General features: G+C 41.3%; 1 protein-coding gene across 4 annotated transcripts in view; it reads left to right on the top strand.

The window, feature by feature from the left end:
- FGFR3 (fibroblast growth factor receptor 3) overlaps positions 1-18,383 on the top strand; it is a 70,387-nt gene that overhangs the window by 18,681 nt on the left and 33,323 nt on the right. For all 4 annotated transcript variants that reach the window (XM_070751450.1, XM_070751451.1, XM_070751449.1 and 1 more), the window contains exon 2: positions 9,673-9,936. In XM_070751450.1, coding sequence (XP_070607551.1) covers positions 9,673-9,936 — 264 coding nt within the window. The remainder of the gene's footprint in view (positions 1-9,672; positions 9,937-18,383) is intronic.

Here is an 18,383-nt window from a genome sequence, read left to right as displayed (position 1 = left end):
TGAAGCTGCCACAATCTGCTTTGGCCCGAAACCTTGGACAGGCTGGGACGGATGTGGCTGCTTTGGCTTGGCCACAGAATGCCACCAGATGGCACCAACTGACCTCCAAAATCCTAATAAAAAACATTATAAAACTCCTAAAAGTGGAATGATGGAGATTTCCCACAAGTTCTCTGGCTTCTCATGTCGATTGATGTATTTATTTTAAAAAAAACCTACTTGAAGAGTTCGTTGGTGCCCTTTTTTCTTTTATGCACACTGAGAGCATCTGCGCCAAAGACAAATTCCTTGTGTGCCAAACCCACTCTTTGCTAATAAAGAATTCTGTTCTATTCTGAGCATAGTTTCACAATACTTCAGCATCGCAGAGGTTTCAAGGTCGGAGTGGACAGAGGACCTCTCAGTTCAACCCTGAGCTGCAAATATTCTCCTTGTTTTGGTTGGCAGTTTTTCGGAAGGGGTGCTCACAATTTGATGTGTTCAGAGAAGGGTGGCATACAAATCTAAATAATAATAATAATAATAATAATAATAATAATAATAATAATAATAGTAATAGTACTACTACTACTAATAATAATAGTAATAATAACAATAATAGTAGTAGTAGTAGTAATAGTAATAATAATAATAATAAGAACAACAACAATAATAATAATATGAAGTCAGCCGATGATGCAGAAGGCTTGCAAAAAGCTTTTGATACCTCTGTGAAGTTACATATCCACCAAGCATCAGTTGCTGTCTCCTTCCCATCCTCCCTAACATCAAGGTGATATTAAGTCTCTGGCAATCTTACACTACTAACCAGAGCATGCAAAACATTTGCTGAGCCAATTCTTGAATACAGCTCACCTGTATGGAACCCTCACTGTGTATCAGATATCAACATAATTGGGAGCATCCAGAAATATTTCACAAGAAAAGTCCTCTGCTCTTCTGCTCGCAACAGAATACCTTACTCCACCAGGTTTGAAATTTTGGGTTTAGAAAACCTAGGATTTTGTCGCCTTCGATCTGACCTAAATGTAGTTCATAAAACCATCTCCCAAAATGTCCCACTTGTCAATATTCACCCTCCATTCCTCTACTTGCAACAGAATACCTTATGCAGCCAGACTTGAAATCCTGGGCTTAGAAAGTTTAGGATGACTTTGCCTTTGACACAACCTAAGCATGGCTCATAAAATCATCTGCTACAATGTCCTTCCTGTCAACAACTACTTCAGCTTCAACCACAACAACACAGGAGCACACAACAAATACAAACTCAAAGTAAACTGATGCCTGGAACTCACTACCAAACTCTGTAGTATCATCACCTAACCCCCAAATCTTTCCCCTTAGACTGTCCACTGTTGACCGATTCCTAAGAGGTCAGTAAGGGGCGTGCATAAGTGCACCAGCGTGCCTTCCGTCCCCTGTCCTCATGTTCCCTCTTACCTGTATATTCGATGTATATAAACAACATTATATCTATGTATATTACCAATAGGCATTTGGCAAAATTAAATTAAACAAACAAATTAAGTAAATAAATAATTTTTAAACAAATAAAATAATGAAAGAATAAATAAACAAGCTGATTTCTTCAGCTTCAACTGCAACCATACACAAGCACAAAGTTGATTCAAATGCAATGGAAACCGCTCCAAACTCGACTGCGGAAAAGACGATTTCAGCAACTGCAGGATCAACACCTGGAATGCCCTACCTGACTCTGAGCTTTCTTCCCCAAACCCCAAAAACTTTAACCTCGGACTGTCTACTGTCGGTCTCACCCAGGGAAGGGCTACCAAAATTTTTACTACCACCCTGTGGGCGTGGCTTATGCAGGACGCCCTGAATTTTCTTTCAACATCTTTAAGTGCAAATTGGGGGCTCTGGGGTGGGGCTCCATTTTTGATACCCTCTGCGTCCCCCATCCATTCAGGCAGAAGCCCACCCCTGGTCTCATCCATTCCTAAGAGGTCTGTAAGGGGCATGCATAAGCGTACCAATGTGCCTACCGTCCCCTCTCCTACAGTCCTATTGACTTCTGCCATTGCAATCACAAAAAATGGACTTGAACATAGAAACATAGAAGACTGACGGCAGAAAAAGCCCTCCTGGTCCATCTACTCTGCCTTATACTATTTCCTGCATTTTATCTCAGGATGGATCTATGTTTATCCCAGGCATGTTTAAATTCAGTTACTGTGGATTTACCAACCACGTCTGCTGGAAGTTTGTTCCAAGCATCTACTACTCTTTCAGTAAAATAATATTTTCTCACGTTGCTTCTGATCTTTCCCCCAACTAACTTCAGATGGTGTCTCCTTGTTCTTGTGTTCACTTTCCTATTAAAAACACTTCCCTCCTGAACCTTATTTAACCCTTTCACATATTTAAATGCTTCGATCATGTCCCCCCTTTTCCTTCTGTCCTCCAGACTCTACAGATTGAGTTCGTGAAGTCTTTCCTGATACGTTTTATGCTTAAGACCTTCCACCATTCTTGTAGCCCGTCTTTGGACCCGTTCAATTTTGTCAATATCTTTTTGTAGGTGAGGTCTCCAGAACTGAACACAGTATTCCAAATGGAGTCTCACCAGCGCTCTCTACAGCGGGACCACAATCTCCCTCTTCCTGCTTGTGATACCTCTAGCTATGCAGCCAAGCCTTCTACTTGCTTTCTCTACCATCTGACCGCAATTGGAGTAGATTGGAGGGTTGACAGGCTTGGCTTGCAGAGAGCAAGGAGACGATTCCTATCCCCCCACCCTCCCACCCCTCTGCTAAAAAATAAAATACAGGAAACCTCTCCCCCCAATTTTATAATCAAATGTCTCCTTGTCTCACACGCTATTTCGGCTTACTTACACCATGTAGGTGGTCTTGATTTAACATCAAGGATAACATAGCGGTCAGCTGCTCCGAAGAATCTGCTGGGAAAGAGGTCCTGGAAGGTGACTGGAGAATATTATTTGAGGTTCTTGAGGAAGCAATAACATGTAGATCTGCTCTGACCCTGGAATTCCAGCACAGGAATCGTGGCTGCTATTTCTACGAAGAAGGCCATGTCATCTGATGGTTCCCCATAAACACCTCTCTCTTTAATCAGCTTTTTCATTCCCAGAAGGATGGGGAAGATTAAAGCTTCCCAGACACAATATTTGTTTCCTTTTCTTCCAAAATGCTTTGTTTATTCCATTTTTCGTTTTTAAAAACATCACAGCAATTTTACACAGATCAATACCGATCTCTTATATTATATCCATTTTATAATGGACATTATACGAGGGTCGCCCAGAAAGCAATGCACCACATTTTTTTTCTCAGCCTACAGTAATGGTACAAATGTGAAACTTTAGATACACATTATTTGAATTTTCAGGACTGCGTGTGTAAATTTTGTGTTTCTTCAGACAGATAGTGCGCCTGCAGCTGAGTTTTGAAATGGCGCCTGTAAGCGATGTACATTTAAATTTTTTATTAAATTTTATTTACATATATAAACAATACAAACATACACAATTAAAACTCACAATAAACAGTGGGCGAGTGTGCGGCAAGTCTGTATAGTGACATTAACTATGTACATTCTCTATTGCCTATGTTAAATAGCAATTAATAATTACTAATTAGCAAAAAATAAAGAGACAAAAGGTAATAATCTTAATTAATATAGATATCTTGCTCTCCTTTATACATTGTATTTTGTCACCAGGTAATTTTCCTTTGTACTTTAACAATTTAGAGTCTTATGACAGTTACACTTTCTTCAAATATATGTTATATATATGTTCTGTTCGGGAATGCTGTGGAACGAAACATCTCCTACATCTTATTTTCGGGGGGATGCCTGATATTAGGCAATTCTACCAAACCTCTCCAGTGTCTTACTTTCGGGGGTGACTTATTTTCAGGGAAACAGGGTAGTAAATATTTTGGTAGCCCTTCCCTGCAAGAGAAGTTCGGGGCTCAGATATGGTCAAGCATTGAGGACATCCTACACAGAGTTATAGCCCAGGGGTCTCCAAACCCGAGGAATTCTGGGCCCCGACATCTACAAGTCCCGCAGTTGCCAAGTGTGCGAGAACCCTCACCCAGCAGCACAAAACGACAAAACGCTCTTGGCCAACTTCATGCCGCAGCTCCACGGCAGGAAATCTAATTCTCGGGCGGTTTCCATCCTCGGAGGCAAGGAGGAAGACTCGAGAAAACACCGTTTTAATTAGCCCCCAAATAGAAGGGCCTTGTGTTGCTGGTGAATGGAATGTGTTGTTGTGTGTCCCACATCTTTACCTAGCGCACGAAAGACAAGGCTGAGACGTTGTGTACTTTCAGCAGATCTTCCCCAAAACAGGCAGCCGGGAATGAGGGGGGGGGACTGTGGGAGTTGCGGTGGGAATTGGGGGCTTCTTCTCAGAGGTTGAGTTTTACTTTTATAAAAGAAAAAAAAATTATTGAAGAAAGATCAACACCACAATATGTACAGGGATCCCTTGTTTTCCGCGGGGGATGCGTTCCAAGACCACCCGTGAAAAAGGAATTTCCGTGAAGTAGAGGAAAGATTATTTTTTATGTATTGAACGAGTCTTTGGACTTTTAAACCCCACCCTTTGCATGAAACAGTCATTCTATAATCTTTCTCAGCTGGAACTACATGGGATGTCCCACCAGTTTCTCTAATACGAGTACAGGAATACTGTTTATGAAAAGTTTATGAATTTTCAATGGATTTAATGGATTTTAGCCTGATTTGAAAACCTGTGAAGTAGCGAATCCGCGAAAGATGAACCGCGAAGTAGCGAGAGATGACTGTATATGTGTCTACATGAACAAATCACAAAAGAGGAATTTGAGCAAGAGGAATATCAAAACAAGTACAATGGAACCTCGGTTAGTGAACGCTTGGTTAGTGAACAATTCAATTAGTGACCCCAGATGTTGCTAAATTTTGAACTGGTTAGTGAACAAAATTTCGGATTGTGAACGCATCCCTTTACAGTTATATTCGGTTGGTTGTTATCTTTATTATGCTGCTTCTTTCTTTTTTTAGTGATTTTTGTGCTTTATTTTAATGATCACAAATGCAGCATTTTTAATTCGGTGCTGAAAGTACATCCAATGGGAGAATCCCTCTTTTGTGCAATTAGAAGGACACTGAGGCAGCACATGAGCACAGAAAGCTGTTATGTGGACATTGGCACCTTGTAACCGCTTGAGTGGAAAGCCAAAATTACATGGAAAAAGGGAATTTTGGATGGGTGCGAGAGCAATGGGCATACGAATCGGTCTCTTCTTGCTCAAGGGCTGGATTTTAATAACTTACTAGACCAAAGCCCAGTTCTTGAGTTGGTGGCCCAGGATCTTATTCAACCAGCTCATCATTCTTTGTGCTGCGCAAAGCAACTGAATTACTTCATTAACTTTACTTCTGGTTAACCAAGAATTAGTGAGTTGGGTGAACAAAGCCATTGAAATTGAAATGCCGTTGCTGGTAAAGAGATGCTGAATTGTTACAAGATAGAGAGGCACCTTCAAGATTTTGGTTGTTCAAATTTTAGGTAGCTTTCTTTTCTTTTCTTTTCTTCAACCTCTCTTCCTTCCTTCCTTCCTTTCTTTTTCTTTCTCTCCCTCTCCTTCCCTTTATTTCTCTCCTTCCTTCCTTCCTTCCTTCCTTCCTCCCTCTCTTTCTTTCTTTCTCTTTCTCTCTTTCTTTCTTTCTCTTTCTTTCTTCCTTTCCCTTTCCCTTTCTCTTTTTCTTTTTCTTTCTTTCTTCTTCTTCCTTTCTCTTTTTCTTTTTTCTCCCTCTCTCTTTTTTCTTTCTTTCTTTCCTTCCTTCCTTCCTTCTTTCCTTCCTTCTTTCGTCCCTCCCTCCCTCCCTCCCTCCCTCCATTCCTTCCTTCCATGCTCCCTCCCTTCCTTCTTTCTTTCTTTCTTTCTTTCTCTCTTTCTTTCTTTCTCAAACATTGCAACCTATGCATTTAACCCCTCTTGAAATGATTTATCTCTCCTCTTTATCATGGCTCTTGATAGCACCAAGCTTTGGACTCTGGGTTGTTTGCCCAGAGATTATCATCGAGACTCCAAGGCAAAATGTAAACAAGTCATTTCTTAAAAGACAGGAAATTGGGAAATTGGGGTTGTTGAAATTGGGGTGGAGCAGAAGAGTAATAGAAAGAAAGGATCAGAAGAGATAGTGGTCTAAGAAATAATTGAAGGTGTTGCTTACCATTGAGGCAAACGCCACAAAAATGTACTTTTGCAAACAAACACCCATTCCAGCTAGAATGCATGGATAATTACATGAATACAAATACATGGTCTTGAAGATTCTAGAAAGGAATAAAAGGAGAACATCTGGACGGTCAGGATTTAGGGGCATCACCCACCCATAAGCATTTTCTTTTATTCTTTAGAAATCTTTCCTTTTTATTCCTTTATTGGCCAAGTGTGATTGGACACATGAGGAATTTGTCTTTGGTGCAGATGCTCTCAGTGTACATAAAATATATATACATTTGTCAAGAATGGAATGTAAAATAGAATAAAATAGAATAGAATAGAACAGAATTCTTTATTGGCCAAGTGTGATTGGACACACAAGGAATTTGCCTTGGTGCAGATGTTCTCAGGGTACATAAAAGAAAATATACATTTGTCAAGAATGCAATGGAATGTAAAATAGAATAGAATAGAATAGAATAGAATAGCTTTATTGGCCAAGTGTGATTGGACACACAAGGAATTTGTCTTGGTGCAGATGCTCTCAGTGTACATAAAAGAAAATATAGATTTGTCAAGAATCATGTGGTACAACACTTAATGATTGTCATAGGGGTCAAATAAGCAATGAAGAAACAATTAATATTCATAAAAATCTTAAGGATACAAGAAACATGTTATAGTCATGCAGCAATAAGTTGGAGGAAATGGGTGATAGGAATGATGAGAAAAAACTACTAGTAAATAGTTTGATAGTGACTTAGTAAATAGTTTGGTAGTATTGAGGGGATTATTTGTTCAGCAGAGTGATGGCGTTGGGGAAAAAACTCTTCTTGTGTCTAGTTGTCTTGGTGTGCAGGGCTCTGTAGCGACGTTTTGAGGGTGGGAGTTGAAACAGTTTGTGTCCAGGATGTGAGGGGTCGGTCAATATTTTCACAGCCCACTTTTTTTGACTTGTGCAGTATATTTCAGCATCTATAGAGTGAACAGGTGCAATACTCCAGCCAACCAACTTCTTAGTGCCCTGATGGTCTGTCTTATGCTATGAGGTTCATCTCTTCCGGAAGGAGATTTGCCTAGAAATCCAAGGACTTATTATCATAAAGAAGCGATGCGGCGTTTGAAGGAACCCCCTTAGTGACTGGCATAGAAACTTGTTCATATTTTTAAATCTTTCCCCTGTACCCCCTTTGCTCCCATCTCATTTTTTTTTATTATGATGTCCCTCTGTTGATTTTAGATTCCTTATTTCTTGTGCCTGGGCAAGTATAAAAACACTGTTATGTACTCAAGCCACAATGAGATTACATGTTTTTGGAGTGAATGGGAATGATAGAAAGCTGGAGGGAAAAAAGGCCAAGTTTTTCAGGACTTTTATGCTTCTTAAAAGTTCCCTTTTACTTGCTGTGGAAAAAAACAAACACTAAATACTCCAGGCTCCCGGGGGCCCATGCAACCAATGGCTGCTTTTCAGTCGTTGTGCACTGGAGAGTAAACTTCGCACTGAAACTAGGACAGTTGTAGTCGGAATGACAATTAATGTGCGCCGAGCATAATCCCAGTTGGAAGCTGGTTTTTGAATGGAGTTAAGCCCCCTTGGCTCTTTTCTCGCCCCCTTTTCCTGGTTTGGCCCTCGATGTTGGCTCTGGACCATTGGTGGCTTCCGTTTTAATTAGCTTGCCAAGCAAAAGTTTGGCCATTGTGTCCTTTGTGGAGTGATCCAAAGTGGCTTTTGTGTTTTTGTTTTCCTAATGAAGGTTTTTGTGGGGGTGGGGAGTGGGGGGCTGCAGCATCCTGCATTTTCATCTTGAGGTGTTGGAAGCCAGCTGTCTGTTTTAAGGGAAGATTTCATCTGAGGGGCTGCAACAAAAGGGCAGGGAGACCCCGTAAGAATGGAGGACATTTATCTGCAGAGTTGCTGGCTGAAGGAGAGAAGGGGGAAAATAATAATAAAACCCTTTGCAAAGTGGCCCAGAGCAAGCAAGCATGTTAATGACGTTTTTGAGGACTGAAAAAGTGAGGAGGAGAGATAGTGGGTGCTAAATCTTGCCTCCAAGCCATTATACCAGGCTTCCAACTTTTGAAACCAAGTTTAAGAACAACAGTGCCTTTCTAAATTCAGACTGTGGCCAGCCACAAAAACCTACCCACCTCCCCTTCGCCCTCTTTGTAACTGTCATGTCACTTCACTAATAGGCACAACATGTGTGAGAGAGAAATGGATGTTTTAAAATTAAAATTCGTTATGGCCCATTGCTTTCTGTGCCACGTTTGAAGGGCATTGGGATTCTTCCATGCGCCTGGTCCATGTGCCTCAGGTGTGAGGAAAAATGGTGGTGGGCTCCACTCTTGGCCATACTTTTCCATGAGTATCCGTCCTTCTCTGGTATCTTCTTCTCTGGCAATATTACACTGCTAACCAGAGCTTACAAAACATTCGTTAGACCAATTCTGAAATACAACTTGCCTGTCTGGAATCCGCATTGCATATCGGACATTAATACAATCGAGAGAGTCCAGAAATATTTCACAAGAAGAGTCCTCCATTCCTCCGCTGGCAACAAAATGCCTTACACTTATGCACGCCCCTTACTGACCTCTTAGGAATCGGGAGAGGTCAACAGTGGATAGTCTAAGGATAAAGTTTTGGGGGGGTTGGTGATGACACTTCAGAGTAGTTCCAGGCATCAGCTACTCGGTTACTAAAGTCATGTTTCCTGCAGTCGAGTTTAGAGTGGCTTACTTTAAGTTTCTATCTGTTGTGTGCTTGTGTGTTATTGTGGTTGAAGCTGAAGTAGTCATCGGCAGGTAGGATGTTATAACAGATGATTTTATGGGCTATTCTTAGGTTGTGTTTAAGGGGATGTAGTTCTAAGATTTAGGATTGTAAGTCTAGTTGTGTAGGGTATTGTGTTGTGAGTGGAATTGAATGGCTTAGAATAAATATAAGTATAGTTAAGTATAGTTCACTACTGGAACTATAGCGTGGCCCGTATTTTAGCTCCCAGAACTATAGTGTGGCCCATATTTTTGCGACCAGATTTATAGTGTGACTCGTATTTTCACTCCCGGAACTCTGGTGTGGCCTGTATTTTTGCTACAAGATCTATAGTTTTGCCCATATTTTTTCTACCAGAACTATAGTATGGCCCATATTTCCACTTCCGGGACTATAGTGTAGCCCATATTTTAGCTCCTGGAACTATAGTGTGGCCCATATTTTTGCAACCAGATCTATAATGTGACCTGTATTTTCACTCCTGGAACTATAGTGTGGCTTGTATTTTCGCTCCTGGAAGGGCTCGTATTTTTGCTACCGGAACTATAGTGTGGTCTGTACAGGTCGTAACCCACTACTTTTATGGTGGTACACAATCAATGCTACCGTATAATTTGATTCAATATATCTCAACGGCTTGAGAACCTAATTCTCTTTTTCTTAAAAATACCTTTCTTGCAGATGATTTAAGAAGTGAAAGGGGTTTCTTCGAAGAGTTGGTGGTTGGAAGTGGCGATACGATTGAACTTCAGTGCAATACCCTGGACACCCCTGTCTCCCTCCTCTGGTATAAAGACGGTGTTGGGATTTCAGCTACCAACCGGACTCATGTTGGTCAAAAACTCTTGAGGATTATAAATGCGTCCTACAATGACTCAGGGCTGTACAGCTGTAGGAAGAGGCATTCGGTGGAAATGCTCAGGAACTTTACGGTCCGAGTTACAGGTGAGTCAGTAGCAATAAAGGAGAGTATTTGTAACTCAAGGTTGGAATGAGGACCCCTGGGTGATCTCTGAGCTCTGGTGGGTTTTTTTGCAGAGGTTTCACGACCCAGCTAGGAAACATAATCAGTGTTTGACAGGAAGAGGAGGAGAAGGATGACTGTGGTGTCTTTAATGCTCTATGAGTTTGGTTGTTCTCTTGCAGATGTTTCATTACCCAAAGTGGGTAACACCATCAGGGTTAGAAGAGAGGAGGAGGGGGGAAGGAGAACTGTGGGGTCCTTGGTGCTCTCGGAGTTTGCTTGTTTTTATTTGTTTGTTTGTAGAATTTATATACTGTCCAACTCCAATTGAACTCTGCGCGGCTTACGACAATAACCATAGTTAATAATAATAATAATAAGAGTTAAGAGACAATGTGAAATACGGCTACAACAATAATAACAGTTAAAAGTCACTTTAAAAATACATCAATCACCCTTAAAAGACCATACATACTCTGGACCATTCATGGCTGAATCAAGATGCTAACCTAACAGCCCCAGGCTTGCCGAAAAAGCCAGGTTTTAACGGTTTTCTGGAAGATCGGTATGGTGGAGATAGTGTGGACCTCTGGGGGCAGTTGATTCCAAAGGGTTGGAATTTATGCATGGTATATTTGTGTGTATGTTTGGTTTTTAATAAGGGTTTTTATTTATTTTAAATATTAGATTTGTTATATGTTGTTTTATTATTCTTGTTAGCCGCCCCGAGTCTACGGAGAGGGGTGGCATACAAATCTAATAGATAGATAGATAGATAGATAGATAGATAGATAGATAGATAGATAGGTAGATAGATAGATAGATAGATAGATAGATAGATAGATAGGTGGGTGGGTGGGTGGGTGGGTGGGTGGGTGGGTGGGTAGATAGATAGATAGATAGGTAGGTAGATACATAGATAGGTAGATAGGTAGGTAGGTAGGTGGGTAGATAGGTATGTAGATAGATAGATAGATAGATAGCTCACGCAGCTGCATTTTGAACCAGCTAAAATATCTGAACGCCTTTTAAAGGTAGCCCCATGTAGAGCGCATTGCAACAGTCAAGGCCTGAGGTGATGAGGGAGGGAGTGACTATGCGGAAGGCCTCCTGCTTTAAGTAGAGTTGCCACTGGTGCGCAAGACAAACTTGGGCAAAGGTCCCTCTAGCCACAACTGAGAGATGTTGATCTAGCCTCAGCTACGGATCTAGGAGGACACCCAAGTTGGGGACCTTACCTGAGGGCATTATTACCTTCCCCCCAGCATCAAAGACAGACAGGCAGATCCCACAGACACTCAGGTTTTTTTAAAGCCCTAACCAGGGGATACAATAATGTGCTGGCTAAGGATGCTGGCCAGATGAATCCCTGGGAAGCAGATTCTTTTCCTTATTTTTCTCCCCAAAAACTAAGGTGCCTCTTATAATCCGGTGCGTCTTATACTCTGAAAAATATGGTAGTCCAAGTTTGCCTTCCATAAGGCAAACCTTTCCTGGTGGACTCTGAATGGTTCTGTGTATCCAGGGCCAGAGGAGGATCATTGAATCGGATCTTCAATGGTCTTTCAATTGAACATTTGGATTCACAACTGTCCCGACTTGCGCTTGAAGCAACCTGCCTTTGGCCTGCCAGGGTGGTCTCGATGAAAGGCCGCTCAGTCTCACTAGCTCATTAACATTTCGCCTGTCCCGTGCTGGAGTGCCCCTCTCCCTCCCCCTGGCAAGACCCCGGACTCTGCCATCTACGTTTCGGAGAGAAGAGACACAATAGCCTCCGAATACAGGGTCCGTTGTGGCGGTGCCAGCTGGAGATAGCGAGCCCGTTGACGCCTCCTCTGTTGTGATGCCCTTTTCCTGTTGCTTCACACACAGATTTAATAGCCTCCTTAATGCTAAATTATCCTGGCAGGTTTTGGCCAAGGGAAGAAGGGTTGCCGCTCACTGGCGGATTTGCCTTGCAGAAAAAACGCACAATTGGTATCGCTATTCCTGGGCGAGGTGTCGGAGGCCTCCAAGTCGTTCAATATTTACACTTGTTCAATCCGGCCACATCAGAGTTCAGATTAAACAGCTCCCTTGCCTCTTTGTGCGTTTTAATCCTTTTATTGTTTTCACTTTGTGTATGGCGCTTCTTACTGGCAAGGCTGGGCTCCTTTTGACAGCCAGGGTTTTTGACAGTCAAGAGAGGTTATTGCCGTTCCTTAGGTTTGTGTTCGCACAAATCTCTTGATCCTGCTATAAAGGTTTGGTTTTGAAGAGTTTCACCCCAGCGATGTGAGTTGGTACTTTGGACAAACTCTGCTTTGATCGAAAGGATTAATATATAGATTTCCTGCACGCTCTCGGATAGAGTTGGTTCCTTCTTTGGTTGACAGTAGAATGACAGTTTTTAAAAAAATTGATTTTAGCCAGTAAAGGAGCAAAGACAAAGAAACAGACAGAATCGGAACTGAATTTCATCAATTTCATTTTAGTTTGTATTTATTGATTTGTCCTGCAAATAATTTGAATAAGAAAAGTTTGAGCTTAATTGCCAAGAAAAAGTCTGCATCTAACTTTTAAGAAAAATTATGCACATTTTAAAAAAGCGTCTTGAAAATCTACACGATGCAAAGTAAGTTAAGAAAGCCATTTTACACCCCCTAAAATATTTACCTGCTATTTTAAGAAGTAAATGACCCCATAACGAAAGCTCTTCATGGTAAAAGGATCGGCATTATCTAATAGTGTTTCTGTTCATAATATATATTTGCATTATTGCACAATTGTTGAAACTGATCCCCAACCCAGCAGGATCTCCAGTAATCAGTTCAGCCTGATTAGATTAAAACTTGAGTGCTGAATTTCTTTATTCCTTACACCCATTGTTCCCTAAACTGATTTAAAGTGCTCTTTGAGAATGAATGGAGGGTATTTCACAAGGTCAATTCCTCCAGAAGCTAAATTCAGGGTCATCGAATTTTTTTTCTTTCCCCAAACACTCAGAAGATATCTGGATCATCATACTACTTCTTCATTCATTTGCATTAAAAGGTGTTTTTTTTAATAACGATATAAATATCAACTCTGTTATTCTATTCTATCAAACATACCAGCAGAGAATGAGTCCTAAGAATTGCATACCAAGTGAAAACAAATTGACTGAAAAAACAATCAAAACTCTTAATATACATAATTAAGAAAAGTATTGCTATACAGTAATCCAGTGACATGAATCTGAATATACCAGGACCATATTATCATAAGTGGTGGACATGTATATATGCAAAAAATATTGGCAAATAATTAGAAAATACATAGAACAAATAATCTCTCAAACAATTCATCTAAAACTAGAATTATTTCTACTTGGTATTATCAGACAACATCTCCTTAAAAAAGAAGATAAATACTTAATTCTTCATTTAATAACGGCAGCAAGAATGATGTATGCCCAAATGTGGAAGAAAGAAACAATTCCTACAACTTTAAATGTTATAAAGTTTTGGAATGTGTAGAAATGACAAAATTGACTATGGAGCTTGATGATAAAGATGATTCGGGTTTCTGTACAGCTTGGGAAAGAGGGTATAAATGGCTCAAAGAGAGGAAATATTTCAGTAACATAAAATAAAACTAGCATTAAATTTACCACTCACAAATGCAAACAGAAATTGAATAAAATAAAATAATTAATTAATGTACTAATTTATATACTTGAGACAAATTATAGTTTAGTGTATAATTAATATAATATAAATATAGTGACTTTAATGATAATATCTGTATATACTATAATTAATTTAATTTTCTTGGATTTTCTTCTGTATTTACTTTTGTGTTTTCTTTTTAAAAGTGGAAAATTAATTAATTTTTTTTAATTTTTTTTAAAAAAAGAATCCAAATAGACTCCAAATGATAAAATATCAAGATAGTACATGCACTTGAAAGGCCAGAATAACTAAGCCTGGTAGTTTCTAAAAAAAACCCTTTCATAGATTTGGGGCTGCTTAATGTCCCATTCCCTTATCTTCGCAAGACTCCCTTGAATGGAAGATTTATGAATTGAGGTTGGCCAAAGTTAAGCCAAATTTAAGCCACATCCCGGGCTCTTTCTCTGGCTTGAACCACATTCTGCACGCAACGTGAGTGCCATTGAACGGAAGAGTCCTCCGTTTGTGAATGGAGACCGACATGAGGCAGAAAGGATGAACAGGCACATATACACTGCAGTTCCTTATTTAGACAAACGATGGCCCCCGCATTGAATGTCCCGGCCAAGAGGAATTGGAGCTGGAGCCACCAGGAGCTTAATATATTTGGTAAATGGTGCGAGACAAACCAAGAGCCAAAACCCATTGTTGCCACTGAATGAAGAAGATTTATACAATCCGAAGAGAAACCAAACTCCGCGTAAAAGCAGAAATAGGGGTCTCTATTTGCAACCCACCTTTTTCTTCAGAGCTCAACGTCTCTTAAGCTGCCTGCCGTTTTGCAAAGTGTCAGCTGTTTAAAGATGGAGAGGCAATAGCAACAGCATTTAGACTTATCTACCACTTCACGGTACTTTTACAGCCCTCTCGAAGCAGTTGACAGAATCAGCCTCTTGCCCCCAACCATCTGGGTCTGCATTTGACCCACCTGGGAAGGATGGAAGGCTGAGTCAACCTGGAGCCGGTGGTGAGATTTGAACCACTGAACAGTTAGCTGAAAGTAGCCTGCAGGGCTGCGCGATAGATAGTTAGATAGATAGATAGATAGATAGATAGATAGATAGATAGATAGATGGATGGATGGATGGATGGATGGATGGATGGATGGATGGATGGATAAAGACAGACAGACAGACAGACAGACAGATGGATAGATGGATAGATAAGAACATAAGAACATAAGAAGAGCCACTGGAGCTGACATAGGCCAATGTGCCCTTTCATATGGCTAAGCGTGCCACCCACACGTGCCATGGGTTCCCCATCACATATACATATACTGTATAGGGGTTCCTGCTGGAGCAGGGAGTTGGACAAAAGACCTCCGAGGCCCCTGGAAAAGCACTAGGAAGCGGTATATAAGTCTAAATGCTAGCTATTACCTATCATTGCATGCGTCTATCTATTGCATGTGTTCATCTGTCTGTCTGTCTGTCTGTCGTTCTTTCTTTCTTTCTTTCTTTCTTTCTAGCTAGCTATACAGCTATCTTTATCCATCATCCATCCATTTGCCACCTCTATGTTGGTTGAGGCAGGCAGGGTCTCATTGGTTGGGGGTCAAGGGAAAGGGAGAGTTTTGCCTTCTCTTTCTGCTCAAGATCCCCATGGACAATTGGGGGGCCATTGTGCGTGACACAGAATGATGGACTCAATGGGCTTTGGCCTGATTCAGCAGGGCTCTTCTTAGGGTCTTATGAAACCATATTGTAAAAAATCCAGGAGGCAGAAGAAGGATGCTAAGGAGGGAATTTGGAAGTGTGCTGCTTCCCCTTGGCCTGAGTGCTGGAGAATCCTTCCGTTGGCCACTGGGACCATTAGCTCTGCATTAGCATAATCTGCTTTTAATGGCTTTCCTTGGCTTCTTCAATAGGCCTCTATGAATGATTTTGGATCCTTGAAAAGTCATAGCTGAACAAACAGATTTGGGACTGAAAATAAAAGCCCTTTCCACATTTCATTGGCGAGACGGCATCAAAGAGCAGAGCTGGACAGTGGAAACATCCAGTCATATTCCCTCCCCTCCCCCAACCCTCTTTTATTGCTGTGCCATGTATCTCATGTCATGTGCAAACAAAGGATTAATATTTAACACACAGTGGTCGTTTAATGTGGAGTTTACTAGGATGTACCCTCTTGGTTTAATTTTCAACTTTTAAAACTCCTCCATCGGAGTCCCTGGGGGCATTTCTTTTTAAAAAAGGGTGGGGGAGACATTTCTGTAGAGGCATTAATAGATCATCCATTTGGGTGTGCTCTGTCTCAAAACCACCCATTGTCCATCCTTGGCAACTTGGGAAAGAGAGAGACGGAAAACATATCGACAATGGGGCCATTTTAGGAGTCACAACTGCCCAACTGTTGTTGTTAGCCACCCTGGGACTACGGAGAGGGCCGTCATACAAATCTAATAAATAAATAAATAAATAAATAAATAAATAAATAAATAAATAAATAAATAAATAAATAAATAAATAAATAAATAAATAAATAAATAAACAAACTGATGTCCCACCACTATTTTACAACCCTGTGCAATGCGCACCTTAAAAAACCCCATCATCTACATTTTCATTCCCTACACCAGTGTTTTCTAACTGGGATGACTTCTATTCATATGGACTTCAATTCCCACAGTTTAAAACCTGGAGTGGTCAGTGCTGAGAATTCTGGGAGTTGAAGTCTGGCCAGTTAGAACTTTCACTGGTTGGGAACCCTTGTCATAAACCTAGACAACCTGGTTCATGCGAGGGTTCTCCAGAAAGTAAGGTACAAGCACGTAGCTCTTGCGGAGAATGTTCGCGGGAGAAGTTGGTACGACTCTCATGTAGCGGGAAGCCAGCGGAAGAGACCGAGCAGTGTCAGGGGTCAATAGATCATCGACTGGCGTTGTGGTGAAGGTTAGAGAGAAGCGTCCTCATTCTGTTTCCCTCCAATGGTGAAGTGTGCGCTGTCATGCGCTACCTGAATGCTGAGGGCATGAATGCTGCTGCGATGGGGGCCCAAGATACTGACTGAAGCGCACAACATCAACAGAATTAGTGCTGCCCAAGAATTCCTTCACCGTTTTGAGATTGAAGGTAAGGTTTTTCTCAACTGTGTAGTGACAGGAGATGAAACTTGGACTCATCGCCAGACTCCAGAGAGCAAACGTCAATCAGTGCAGTGGCGCCATCCCCATTCTCCTTCAGCCCCAAAATTCAAAACTCAGCAATCGCTGAGAAAAATCTTGGGCCCCCATCGCAGCAGCATTCCTGCCCTTCACATTCAGGTAGCGCATTACCACGTGCACTTCGCCCTTTGAGGGAAACGGAATGAGGACGCTCATCTCTAACCTTCCCCACAACACCAGTCGATGACCTGCTGACCCCTGGCACTGCTTGGTCTCTTCCGCTGGCTTCCCGCTACAAGTCATGCCAACTTCCCCCACGAACATTCCCCGCGAGAGCTAAGTGTCTTGTAACCTCACTTTCCGCATAACCCTCGTACATTGATTTACTCATGTTGTATCTGCCTGACTCCGGCGAAAGTAAACAGGAATGGGTAGATAAGTGCCAGGGACAGACTCAAGACCTTGAAGCTGAGTGGGACAATCCCAGGACCCCAGAGGTGAGAGATAGCTGGAAGGCCGCCCATAATACAGATGCTTGATTTAATCACTTTATCAGCTCTGTGTTTATTCGTGAAGGGCTCTTTGTTTTCACAGATTTCTCGATTTTCCTGAGAAATCCTCTCAATTGAGAAACTGAGAGAAGAAGTGATGTCCCATAATCTCATGGAATTTGTTTCTTCGAATCTTTAGGGAAGCAGCATTTAGCATAACAGAATAACAGAGTTGGAAGGGACCTTGGAGGTCTTCTAGTCCAGGACTTGCGGACTTCAACTCCCAGAATTCCTGAGCCAACCATGCTAGCTCAGGAGTTCTGGGACCTGAAGTCCACATGTCATAGAAGAGCCAGCTATGCCTACCCTTGTTCTAGTCCAACCCCCGCTTAGAATAGAATAGAATAGAATTCTTCATTGGCCAAGTGTGATTGGACACACAAGGAATTTGTCTTTGGTGCAGATGCTGTCAGTGTACATAAAGGAAAATGTACATTTGTCAAGAATCAGAGGGTCCAACACTTAACGATTGTCACAGGGGTCAAATAAGCAATGAGGAAACAATCAATAAATAAAAATCTTGAGGATACAAGCAACAAATTACGATCATACAGTCATAAGTGGGAGGAAATGGGTGATAGGAAGGATGAGAAAAAACTAGTAGTAATAGTAGTGCAGACTTAGTAAATAGTCTGACAGTGTTGTGGGGATTATTTGTTTAGCAGAGTGATGGCGTTCAGGAAAAAACTGTTCTTGTGTCGAGTTGTCTTGGTGTGCAGTGCTTTGTAGTGACATTTTGAAGGCAGGAGTTGAAACAGTTTGTGATCAGGATGCGAGGGGTCAGTCAATATTTTCCCCACCCTCTTTTTGACTCTTTTTTAGGCAGGAGCCCTCCACCGTTTCAGACAAATGGTGATCCAATCTCTTTGTAGAACCTCTAGTGAAGGAGGACTCACAACTTCCCCTGATTAATTATTCTAACCGTTGAGAAATTTCTCTTTCGCTCTAGCTTGGGTCTCTCTTTAATGATCTTCCACCCATTAACTCGCTTAATTAAAATTCTTTTGTTTCACACCAACTGCCACTGTAACTATTCCAAAAATTGTACCGTAATTCAAAACGGAGCACAGGCAGGC

The sequence above is a fragment of the Erythrolamprus reginae genome, chromosome 4 (assembly GCF_031021105.1).
Source record: "Erythrolamprus reginae isolate rEryReg1 chromosome 4, rEryReg1.hap1, whole genome shotgun sequence".
Taxonomy (NCBI): Eukaryota; Metazoa; Chordata; class Lepidosauria; order Squamata; family Dipsadidae; genus Erythrolamprus; species Erythrolamprus reginae.
This window is presented reverse-complemented; position numbering and strand designations above follow the sequence as displayed.